Source organism: Sceloporus occidentalis, unplaced genomic scaffold, assembly GCF_023333645.1.
Source record: "Sceloporus occidentalis isolate IW3139 unplaced genomic scaffold, rSceOcc1.0.p SCAF_3, whole genome shotgun sequence".
In the NCBI taxonomy this organism is placed as follows: domain Eukaryota; kingdom Metazoa; phylum Chordata; class Lepidosauria; order Squamata; family Phrynosomatidae; genus Sceloporus; species Sceloporus occidentalis.
Window position 1 is genome coordinate 171730504 of NW_028316983.1, and position 12029 is coordinate 171742532.

Sequence of the window (12029 nt, forward strand, 5' to 3'; positions counted from 1 at the left end):
GGGTTGGTTGGGGCGAATTGAGGGAGGAGTCTCTGGGGGTGGAGATGGAGGCAGAGTCAAGTGCCCAAGGGGCGGATATAAAAGTGAAGGGAGAGTTGAGTGTGGGGTGGAAGGAGAGACGCGGAAGACTTGGGTGTGGAGAGGTGGTCAGGAGAGGGAGAGGAAAGATGGTGTGAAGCCCCAGGAGAGAGGGCCGGCCTGTATCTTTACAATGTCAACACGGACTGGTGCGAGTGGGCCCACACCTCGAGGTGAAGTTGAGGGACCCCAAGGAGGAGGGTGACTTCAGGTACCTCCAGGAGGGAGAGTGGAGGAGGAAAGAAGGTGGGACGTTAGAGAAGGAGTGGCATGACCCAAAAGGGGAACGCTGGGAGCAAGCCCCGGTTCCCACTGGGTGGGATAAGTCGTAACGAGAGCCACAGGAAAAGTGCCACACACCCCGGGCACGGGCGGAAGAAGACGAACGGTGAAGTCAGCAACAAGCCTTTCCTTTGTTGCTCTTGGGGACGTTGGGGAAAACTGTGTTGTGTTGGAACTTAATAAAGTTTGACTACATATACTTCCAGAGTTTGGTAAAGTTTGTTTCCTACATGGCGGGGATTAGAGGACGCCCAGCCAAGATGCCCGCCCACAACCTGTATGTGGTTTTCATGAAGAAACACTATTGTTCCACCTCAACAGAATTTATTTTGTTTTGTACCCAGATTGTACAACAGTTCTTGGCAACAGAGGGATTAGTGAGAAGGACCTGCTTAACATAAGTTGTGCTAAGAAGTGCCGTAAGTGGTTTTCCTCCCCACGAACTCTCTTTAATTCCAAATGCACATACATACAGAATTTGCATATTCTGACGTATGATATCTACCATGAACTGCACATACAATTTCCAACCAAAGCTTACAGCTTTGTTTTCAAACTCTGACCAATTTAGATTTAACAATTAGGATTTACATAAGAAATATTACGAACCATGCACATTGTAAAAATGTACACATTCCAGAATGCAAGTATTTCATGTTGTAAAAATCTGAAAGGAATTTTTAGGTGGCCATTTTAAAAAGTAAGTCAAATAGAAGTGAGAAGACATGGCTTTTATCATACAAGTAATCATACTGCATAACATTAAACAATTAGAAAACCCTCAAAAAAGAAAGATGCAATCATAATATTATATTTCCTCTAAGAGCAGGCACAGCAGTAGGAAGTAAGCTGCCTCAGGAACTGGAAATGTAAGCGCCAATGCTCAGCCAGGATTGGCAGATAAGCAGCATGGGATGCAAACAAGCAGTGAGCTTGCTATTCTCCTCCCAGCAGCTTTCTACAAAAGTGGTCCTGTACCCTTAATGTCTCATTTACTCACTTTTCAGAGACAGTTTTACCTCTCTCTCTCTCTCGATCCCTCTCTCCAGGCTGGCCCTATACAGTTCTAAATCTTTGGGCTCTTTTCACTCACCCTTTCCCCTTAAAGTCCTTTCCTGGATCTCGTACTTGGAGCTGAAGGTGATCACTATACGGTCAAGTGTATGTATTGCTCACTGGGTTTGCTGTGATAGGCATGACCAGACTCTCTATCAAGATTTAACAGGAATTGGCAGACACAGTTGTAAAAAAGAATAAACAACTGGAAGTTTATTAATACATAATGAGATCAAACATTAACCCATGAACTATTTAATCATTCACAGCTCCTGCAAACCCTTTTCAGTTTTTCCCCTGACTGACTGTCTCATCTCTAGCACAGCTTTTCACTATCCACTTTCTGTCGCAGACAAGCCTCAGTTTGGTATCTTTTCTTCCCCATTTCACAGCATTCCCTGAGCTGTGATCAGCTGGCTCCAATCAGGCTTGCTTAGCTTCTTTCTTCACACTGCGGCACAAGCAGCCCAGAGCAGCTGCCCAAGCCAGCTAGGCACCTGCACTCAACAACATATAAAGTGTGTGCAACAGAAGCAGGACTGTCTACCCTACTGCCTTGTTTCAAGCATCTGCCAGCATCAAATTCTCCTCAACTTCTAAGACTCATTGCTCCCCATATCTGCTGTTTACCTCTTCCTACCCGAAAATTGGGGGGGGGGGGTTGTAAAATTAATTTTGGGGATGTGCTTGGAGCAAGTTTCCTCCCTCCCTCTCCCGGCTACCATACCTATTCCCAAGAGGCACTGCAGTGAAATGGCTGACACATAGCTGGGTTTCTTTGGACAGAGAGCAGACCCCTGCTGGAGGCAGACATCAGATCTCACCCTGCAGCAGAACCTAGATTTATAAAGATTTCCTGTAACTCATTTCATTGTGTTTCTCTTGCGGATAACTTCCAATGTGGGTATGGTGGCTATAGTTCCAACATTTTGCTTTAACTATAAGCTTTTAAATAAGATCTTTAAAAGGAGAAAGCATTTGGTCTTTCTATCATCTTAAAGACCAACAGAGTACAATCATGCAGAATCATAAACAATAGTCTATTTTGCCAGACGGTGGGATGGATGCAATATCAGCCAAGCTGAATATGTGAAGATTTTGATCTTCAATCTAGATTGTGAACCTCAAACAAAACAAAAACAAATATTCTACTCAGGCCATTCTTGTTAAGATTTATTATGTATTTAAAGTATTTCTGTGCCATCTCCTAGCCCAGAAGGTCCACTGTCTTCATATGCTTATGACTATTCAGTCCATTTTGGCAACTGATTACGTGGACTTCTAAATGAAAGCTCACATGCTTTAAAAATTAGCAGAACATAATTGTTTAAGGGCTGATACTTTCAAGTCCTTGGATGGGTCATTCAGGATATTCTAGTACTGACATAAAAGCTGCTATTATTCAATAAAAAGATTTTAAAAAGTAAGATCTGGCAATTAATAGCAGAATTATAATGTATCGGAAAGTATATTTTTATCACATTTGGTGCTGAACACTGCATAACTCTGCCCCCAAGTCCCATCCCAGAATGGCAGCTCAATAGGATACATTGGTTGATGGTATCGAAAGCCAGCCAAGAGGTCCAGCAGGAGCAACAGGGACACATTCCCCCTGTCCAGCTCCTTGCATAGGTCATCCACCAAGGCGACTAGAGCTGTCTCCACCCCATAGTCAGGTTTAAATTCAGATCGAAATAGATCTAGATAATCCGTTTCATCCAGAAACCCATGGAGTTGGGAGGCCACCAACTGCTCCAGAACCTGTTAACTCTTGCTTTTAGAAAGCAAGAAGTAACTGGAAGCCACTTCCTATTTTACATGAAAGGCATCTAGTGGGCCTAAAAAACATAGGGGAGAGACAAAAACATGACGACAGTGCCCTCCACATCCACAGCAACAGGATACAAGGGGCATTTTGAGAAAAAATGTTTTGTGTTAGGGTGGCATAGCTCCCTAGGGTATGGTGAAGGGCATGTGTGCTTACTGGACCATCAGTAGCTACCCATGTCTGCTCCACAATGATAACTTTTCACAGCCATTTGCCATAATATTCAATTTGTTTGGAATTGTTTTATTCTGGAAAAGAAACTGCTCTCTTAAATATTTTTATTTTATATATAGATATACATATAAATCTTACTTATGAAATCCATTATAGCACTAATCTAAAATCCCTAGATAGTTCAGAAGGTGCACTTACCACCTTTACTTATAGATTTATGAGACTTCTGTAGCTGAACTCTCAGTATCAAGTGCCATCTTTCAGGTTCTGATTATATGAGACAGCTGTTACTATAGCCAAAGGTGTTTCTACCAAGTATTGACTCTTGAGGTTGGAGACTTGCATCTGCCACTTTGTTTTTATTTACTTAACTTTCTTTGCCCCACTAAAACTATTTTCCAGCTTTACAGTATTGCACATCTTGTGTACATCAAGTGGTAAAAAATCTGAGTGGTAACAAAATCTGGAAGAGTCAAAAGGGGAATACTTCTGTAAGGTACTGCATATGTCTATTTTATCCATATGTACATACAAACATGCATACCCTGCCAGTAACATACATATTAATATTACTGACAAACATTTAACCATTTTAAAGGTGTGGCTGGTAACTGAAATAAAATGCAGGGAACAATGGCACCATTATTTATAAAGTGCTTACCTGGATAGATTGCCTGTCAAACTTCTTTCACTCAATGATGCTGAAACAGGCCTCTCATCTATTTTTATGTTTGTAGTATCTTTTGTATTATCCTGTGGTGCTTTTTCTTTTCTTCCTCCTCCCTTCTTTTTTTCACTGTCACTGTCGTCACTGCCTTCTCCCAATATGTCATCAACCTGCCAAATGAGCAATAATTACTAGTGACATAATAATACAGAAAACAATTATATAAACTTTGATCACTCTGGCCTTTTGACTTCATTAGCTAAAACACTCACCAAATGACAATAAAATTTGCCAAATGAAAAATTTGGCCACAAACCAGAATCAAAGCCAAACCTCGCAGCAAAAAACCAGTCCATTGGGAATTTGCTAAATATCCTATTTGCATAATGCCCACATACTCATTTAAACATTACTGGTTTTCTATCATATGTTTTAAGCATAATTGTTCAAAATTTAGTATTTGCATATTTGATCTGAAACATATAATTATTGTGTAATTTTTAGTGTAAAACATACATTAATGTAAGTGGCAAATGAAAATATTTGCATGTTCAACCATTACATCTGTGAGAATCAAAAACTACATCTCTTTACTAGAATAATAGTTGTATTTTCACTGAATGGAGTACGTTAAATTAAACTCATATCAAATCAAATCTTACTCAGTGCAAAAAGTGAACAAAAGGGCAGAAAGTAAACTACACAAGAATCCTGCCCATAAGTATGTTAATTTGTGACTTTTAAAGAAACAACTGAAGAGAACATGTATTAGTTTTTTTCACAAACTTTCAGGTCATAAATGGTCAAGGTTATTAGAAAACTCAAAAAGGCAGTGTACATGCACAGAGGCAGAGGTGATAGAAAGTTATACATCTGGAACAAAAAAGGAGCAAACATAAGCAGTTTGTCTCATCTCTTCAGTGAAAGCAGAAATGAGACTGACAAGGTTTTGAAAAAACTGATTCTTCTCTACTTCTAAAGCATCTTCTTTCAAGTTGTAGAAATGCTTAGAATCAGAAACCCACAAGATCTTCAAAGAACCATCCTTCTGGATTGATAGGGTAAACTAACACAGCAATAAATAGAGGACATTCATCTACATTAATATCTCATTGAGGCTACAACTGTTAATATTTTTACTATAAAACAAACTCTACTTAGTTAAATGACAAGTATTTCAAGGTAGTTGTGTTCAGAACTGGATTGTTAAGACATTAAAGATCCAGTTACATACTGCAGCTGCTGTGCTATAATAGATTTAATGTCTGAGTCATATTTCCTGATACAAGTAACTAGCAATTTATTTGAATAGCTGAGTCTTATGTTTATGATTCCCCTTATTATTTGAATGAAACAAAAATGTAATTGGCACAAAGTTATAAGCCATATTTGTTTAACAACAAAATGTTGGTTTGCTGATTAGTCCAAAACCTACCTGCACAAAATGTTTGGGATGCTAGATCTTAGGCCTATTCAGAATTCTATTCTAGAGCAACAATACAAAAATCGAAATTGTTTGTTCAGAAGGAAGCCAAAATATTTAACAGACTGGGACCAAAAACATATTATGGTTCTATTTTTAAAGATAACTTTATACATGGATTGGAATTAAATACAAAATACACTCCTCCAGATAACAAGAAGGATCGCTTTTCTTAAAATTAGCTATTTGGGTGGGACAGATATTTGTGGTACAATAAAATAAAAGTTAATACTGTATATACTCATGTATAAGTCTAGAAATTTAGGTCAAAAACTGACCCCCCCAAAATTGGAGTCGACTTATCCATTGGTCAATGTAAATACTGTTTCTTAACTCTTATTTAAAAGAAGGAACCATCCCCTGGTGAAAAGCAAGAGTACAATCTGTCCTGGAAGCACTGACCCCCTCTAGTCTCTCATCCATCCAACCTTAAGAGTGAGCAGAAAGAGTTATATTTGCTGGAATTTTGTAAGTTCTTTGACATTGTTTTACTTTGCTTCATTCTTTAGATCCTTTGCTGTATGCCCTAAGTTTTATCTTCAAGTTATCCACGAGTCATAGCAAAATCCATAATTTTGGCCCCAGATTTTGCCCTCGACTTATACATGAGGTTGACTTATAGTCGAGCATATATGGTATACATTTTAACCCATCTTTTTGTGAGATATGCCTTATTAAGAATTTGGAATAGACACAAACCAAAGGTTATGCCCAAAGCCTTTATTAGTTTCCACACATGAAGCTTTCTGTATGAAAGAAACAATAGCACAGGAAAATTGGGTAACTTACCAAGATCTTTTAGAATCTTTTAGAAAGGATAAATTTACAGCGCTATATAAATAAAGGTTAATAATAATAATAAATTTAATTAAGAACAATACAGAATTTAGTAGAATGAATATGTACAGATAGAGGGGAATGGATCCATCTAATAGTGTTCCCGTCTATTCAACAGTTTATTAGTTCACTAATCAAAATATGATGGGGACCTTAGCAAATGCTTTGTTGAAATCCTGGTAAATAACATCCACAGCATTCCTACAATCTACTAAACTAGTGACCTGATCTAAAGAAGAGATGAGCTTAATTTGACAGGATTTCTTCTTGACAAACCCTTGCTGACTCCTACAGATCACTGCACTGCCATCAACATACTGCTGTATAATTTATTCTAATATATGTTCTAATATCTTTCCTGGTATTGACTGGTTTCTCTGACTGGTTTGTCATTTTCTGGACCTTCTTCTTCTTTTTTTTTTTTTTTTTTTTTTTTTTTTTTTGCCTTTTTTGAAGAGAAGGATCATGTTTGCCCTTCTTCAGTCTTCTGGCACCCCACATGTTTTCCAAGGTACTGTATCTCATAAATGATGGCAAGAATGCTTCAAAAAGTTCTTTCATTACTCTTGAATGTAATTCATCTCGCCATGCAGATTTGATCTCATTTAAGTTAATTAGGTGATTCCTGCCTAATGTCTTATCAATCTTGAAATGCAATCCAGATACCTTGCCAAGATCTCTGATGCTGCATGGGAGCACACAGTTATTATTTTTAGGAGAAAACTGAGGCAAAATGGGTATTGAGTAGTTTTGCCTTTTTGTTGTGATCTGCTAGCATTTTACCATCCTTACTGAACAGCCCCCCTATCTCCTTGGTCATTCTCTTGCCTCGAATGTACCTTAAAACCCCTTTTTGTTGCTCCTTGTTTGCCTAGCCAGTCTTAGCTCATCCTAAGCTTTAGCTTTCTTTTTACAGTTGGCCCTTTTTATACACGGATTCAAGCATCCACGGTTTGAAAATATTTTTTAAAAAGTATAAATTTCAAATATCAAACTGTGATTTTCCATTTTTTATAAAGGACATCATTTTGCTATGTCATTATATTTAATGGGACTTGAGCATACACAGATTTTGCTATACATGGGGGATCTTGGAACCAAACCCCAGCGTACAACAAGGGTCCACTGTACTATTTGTGCAACCTTGGGCTACACATCTGTACTCTTCCTTGGTGATCTGTCTTTCCATTCTTTAAATATACTCCTCCTCACTTCCTCCTTCAGTTTGTTGTTTAATATAACATTGTCTTTTTCAATGTTTCCCAATTTTCATATATTTCCCATCCATAATTACTTGTAAAACTATGCTCAAAGTGTTGTCAACAATGGCTGTGCTTCAGACTGGAAGGAGGTCTCAAGTGGAGTGCCTCAGGGTTCTGTACTAGGGCCATAACTGTTCATTTTTATCAATGTCCTAGATGACAGGGTGGAATGAATCCTTATTAAGTTTGCAGGTAACAGAAAACTGGGAGGGGTAGGTAACATGCTGGAAGATAGGAACAGAATTCAAAAGGGGCTAGAGAAACTAGAAAATTGAGCAGAAATCAATAAATTGAAATTCAACAGAAACAAATGCAAAATTCTACATTTAAGCCACAAAACCCAAATTCACAGCATAGGATGGGGGAATACATGGCTCAGCAGTACAGTCGGTCCTTCTTATACACGGATTTTTTATACACAGATTCAAGCATCCATGGTTTGAAAATGTTTAAAAAAATATAAATTTCCAATATCAAATCCTGATTTTCCATTTTTTATAAGGCACACCATTTTGCTATAACATTATATTTAATGGGACAATGGATTTTGTTATCCACGGGAGATCTTGGAACCAAACCCAAGCACCAGGAGCCCTGGTGGCGCAGTGGTTAAATGCCTGTACTGCAGCCATTCACTCAAAACCACAAGGTTGCGAGTTCAAGACCAGCAAAAGGGCCCAAGCTCGACTCAGGCTTGCATCCTTCCGAGGTCACTAAAATGAGTACCCAGACTGTTGGGGGCTAATTAGCTTACTTGCTGTTCACCGCTATGATCTTTGGAATAGCGGTATATAAATAAAACAAAAAACAAAACAAAAATAAAACAATATATCAAGGGTCCACTATACAACTGATCCTTCCCATTCATAGGGTTCAATTCCAGCCCCAACCCCAGATGCAGGCAGCTGCACTCCATATTATTCAGTGGTGGTGATGTGCATTCAATGTACTGCACACATCGTCAGCTCACCAATACAAAGGGTCCACTATACTGCATGTGAAAATGTCCTTAATAATAATAATAATAATAATAATAATAATGATGTTTATTTATATACCGCTTTTCCAAATTAGATCAAAGCAGTGTACAACAGGAAGTACAATACAAAGTCAAAATAAAACATAACATGCCTCTCTCCCCCTCAAGATGGTGGCTGAAGGGAGGGCTTATCTTCTTTCAGGCAGGCAGTTGGTGTTAGCCTGCCTCTCTCCCCCCAAGATGGTGGCTGAAGGGAGGGCTTTTCTTCTTACAGGCAGGCAGTTGGAGCTAGCCTGCCTCTCTCCCCCCAAGATGGTGGCATAATCCTTGGGATTATCGTTGATCATAAGAGGAAAATGAATCAGCAATGTAATGCTGCAGCAAAGAAGGCAAATGCTATTTTAGCCTGCATTAAGAGAAGCATAGTTTCCAAGGAGTGAAGTAATAGTCCACCTATATTCTACACTGATAAGGCCTCATCTGGAAGAGTGATTCAGTTCTGGGTGCCATATTTTAAGACAATAGACAAGTTGGAGCTGGTTAAGAGAAAGACAAGGATAAGAGGTATAGAGAGCAAAACATGATAAGGAGCTGGGCATGTTAAGCTTGATGAAGAGAAGACTGAGGGGTGAAATAATAATAATAATAATAATAATAATAATAATTTATTTATATTTCCCATCTCTCCAAAGATCAAGGCGGGGTTACAACAATAAAATAATACAAGGTAATACAAATGGTACAAAATCTTAATACATGACTTCACTCTTTAACTATCTGAAGGGCTGACATAGAGAGGAGGGTGCAGACCTGTTCTCTGCTGTCCCAGAGGGAAGAACCAGGTCTAATGGTCTGAAATTACAGGAGAATAGATTTTAATTGAACATTAGAAGGAATGTCTTGGCAGTAAGAGCAGTTCACCAATGGAACCAATTGCCTAGAGAGGTAGTATGGTCTCCTTCTCTAGACAGCTTCAAAAAAGGATAAATGGCTACCTGATGGGGATGATTTAGCTGAAGCAATGTTATGTCCCATCAAACTTCAACTTAGGGTGATCCTATGAATGAGAGACCTCCAAGAGAAAATGTTATTAACAGCCCTGCTCAGGTCTTGCAAATTCATGGCAAGTTTGTCTATTTACTCCTCCTCCACTGTCTTCAATTCTACTGGGCATTACAATCTTTTCTAAGGAGCCATGTCCTCTCATGACATGTCCAAAGTACAATAGTTTCACTGTAGCCATTTTGACTAGGGTGGATATACATATGCTGAGTACTCTAAATATTCAGTTTGGCCTGGTACAAAGTGCTTGCCTGTGGGCGGAGTCACAGTGAGCGGTCGCATGCTTGATGCCGTGACTCCACCCCCTCATGACATGATGCCGCACACCACCTATTCCTTATCCAAAAGGCTCCAAAATGCAAAATTGTTTGAGTGCCAGCATGACACTTAGAGGCTTTGATTTTAGAATATTTTGGCTATATTGTAATATAAGTAGCATAGTACATACTGTATCTGCCAGGCTGGATAGAGATGTGGGAGACATGAGGCTGGAGAGATATGTGAAGACCTGTGAAATCAGGGGAGGCATGGATCTCCACCAGAAATTATGCTTGGATTCCCACCCCTCTTTCTAGCCTTGCATCTCTGTCCAGCCTTGCAAATACAGTATAGATATGTACCATGTTAATTCTTTCTAAGATCCAAAGAAATTCCAACTTTGAAACACCTCTGGTCCCTAGCATTTTGGATAAGAGTTACTCACCCAAGTATTTTAACACTGTGACAGACCAATTAAAAAAAATCTAAACAGTGCGTACCTGCAGTGGAAGAAAATACAAACTATGATCAACTGTAAAGTTCTATATTTTCTGTTTTTTACTGAATAAATGATACTGCAAAAGCATTTGCCACCAAGAGAGACAGCTGTAATGTTGATGGGTGCACAAATGAACCAGGACTTTGTAAACTATTTGCAAGACATGCTGGCGCCCAATGTGTTCTTCTAGTACTTTAACCACTTGAAATGCAAGTACAAAAATAACTAAGCGAGACTATTAACCTTCTTGAAGTGAATCTATTTATAAATAAAAGATGTCCTTTTGCTTGTGCTGCATTGCTTCTTATAGTCTGCATGCACAAATTCTCAGCATATGAAAAAAAACAACAGTTTGTACATCTGAAGATGAATTAGATGGTACTACTAACTGGAATCTATTCTCTTTGTCTGTTTCCAGAATTAAGAATTATGAGAATTCATCAAGCTTACATCAATTATATAGATATTCAGATAAAGCCTAAGTAAAGGATGCGGGCGAAAGACTATTCAAACAAAGCTGGGACCTTTTCTTGTGGAACTGATGGTACATAGCTATAGAAGCTTTATGGGAGGATATAGGTGGAAGACTGTCAGTATATTGCTGGGCTAAAGGAACTCCTGAGACCTGATGGTTTTCTGGTAGAGCTGAAACAGGAGTACAATGACTGCTGGGTTTGAAATGGTAATCCAAATTTGTGGGCCATGGTACACATCTCATGAGTAAATTCCAGCTGGTTATCCATCTCCATGGTGAACAAGCCCTTGATTGAGTCTGAGCAGTATATTATTGGCTACATGACAGGCAGACTTTACCTGTTGAGTGGCTAAAGAATAGGTTTTGGATTGTAGAGAATTAGCCAGATATTTGTCCTCACGAGGTGTGGCCAGAAAGCAGGAGATCATATTCTCCCAGAGGTGTACTGTTAAGCCCCCATAGTTACCATGCCTCATGCGTTAACATGCCTCATAGTTACCAATCCTGAAACAGAGAGCAGATCAGGAGCAGCACTTTTGGACCATGCTGCCAAGTTTTCTGCCTTCTTTATCAGGGGGAGTATCATCAGAGGGAGTGTCATTCTTCTTCTGTGGGGACTAGTACAAAAGCCAATCCAAATCAGAGTGTGACATCCAGTACATGCCATTCATTTTTTTCAATGTGGATAGAATCATGGATGGGGCAGCCCAGGACTTGAGAGCAATTTTGAAGAGAGATAGAAGAAGTGAAACTGAAGCAGGCACATTACTCTGGAAACAGTAATAAACAACTTCTTGATGTCTGACTTGAAGATCTAGAGCTTGTCCCATGCAAAGGATTTGCTCTGCAAAGGGACAGACATCATCCATAGGGGTCACAGAGTCATGTTCACCCGACACTCTAGGCAGAATGCATGGTAGGCATATATGATGAGATCAATGATGGATCTGACTCAGAATGCTCAGATGTAAGAGGGAAGAAAAACTGGAGCTGATAGAGCTGTTTTTTGACCTGGTGACTCGACCTGAGGAGGAACCAGCAGCACTTACTGGATGCAAGTGAGATGGTGATTTCTTGTGATTACTGTCT

At 39.1% G+C, this 12029-nt stretch overlaps 1 protein-coding gene across 2 annotated transcripts in view; it reads right to left on the bottom strand.

The window, feature by feature from the left end:
• LOC149317123 (RNA polymerase II subunit A C-terminal domain phosphatase-like) overlaps positions 1-12029 on the bottom strand; it is a 79208-nt gene that overhangs the window by 19149 nt on the left and 48030 nt on the right. For both annotated transcript variants that reach the window (XR_016280577.1, XM_089516898.1), the window contains one exon: positions 4080-4255. Coding sequence is in view for 1 of the 2 variants with exons in the window: in XM_089516898.1 (XP_089373024.1) it covers positions 4080-4255 (176 nt within the window). In the remaining variant the exon portion in view is untranslated. The remainder of the gene's footprint in view (positions 1-4079; positions 4256-12029) is intronic.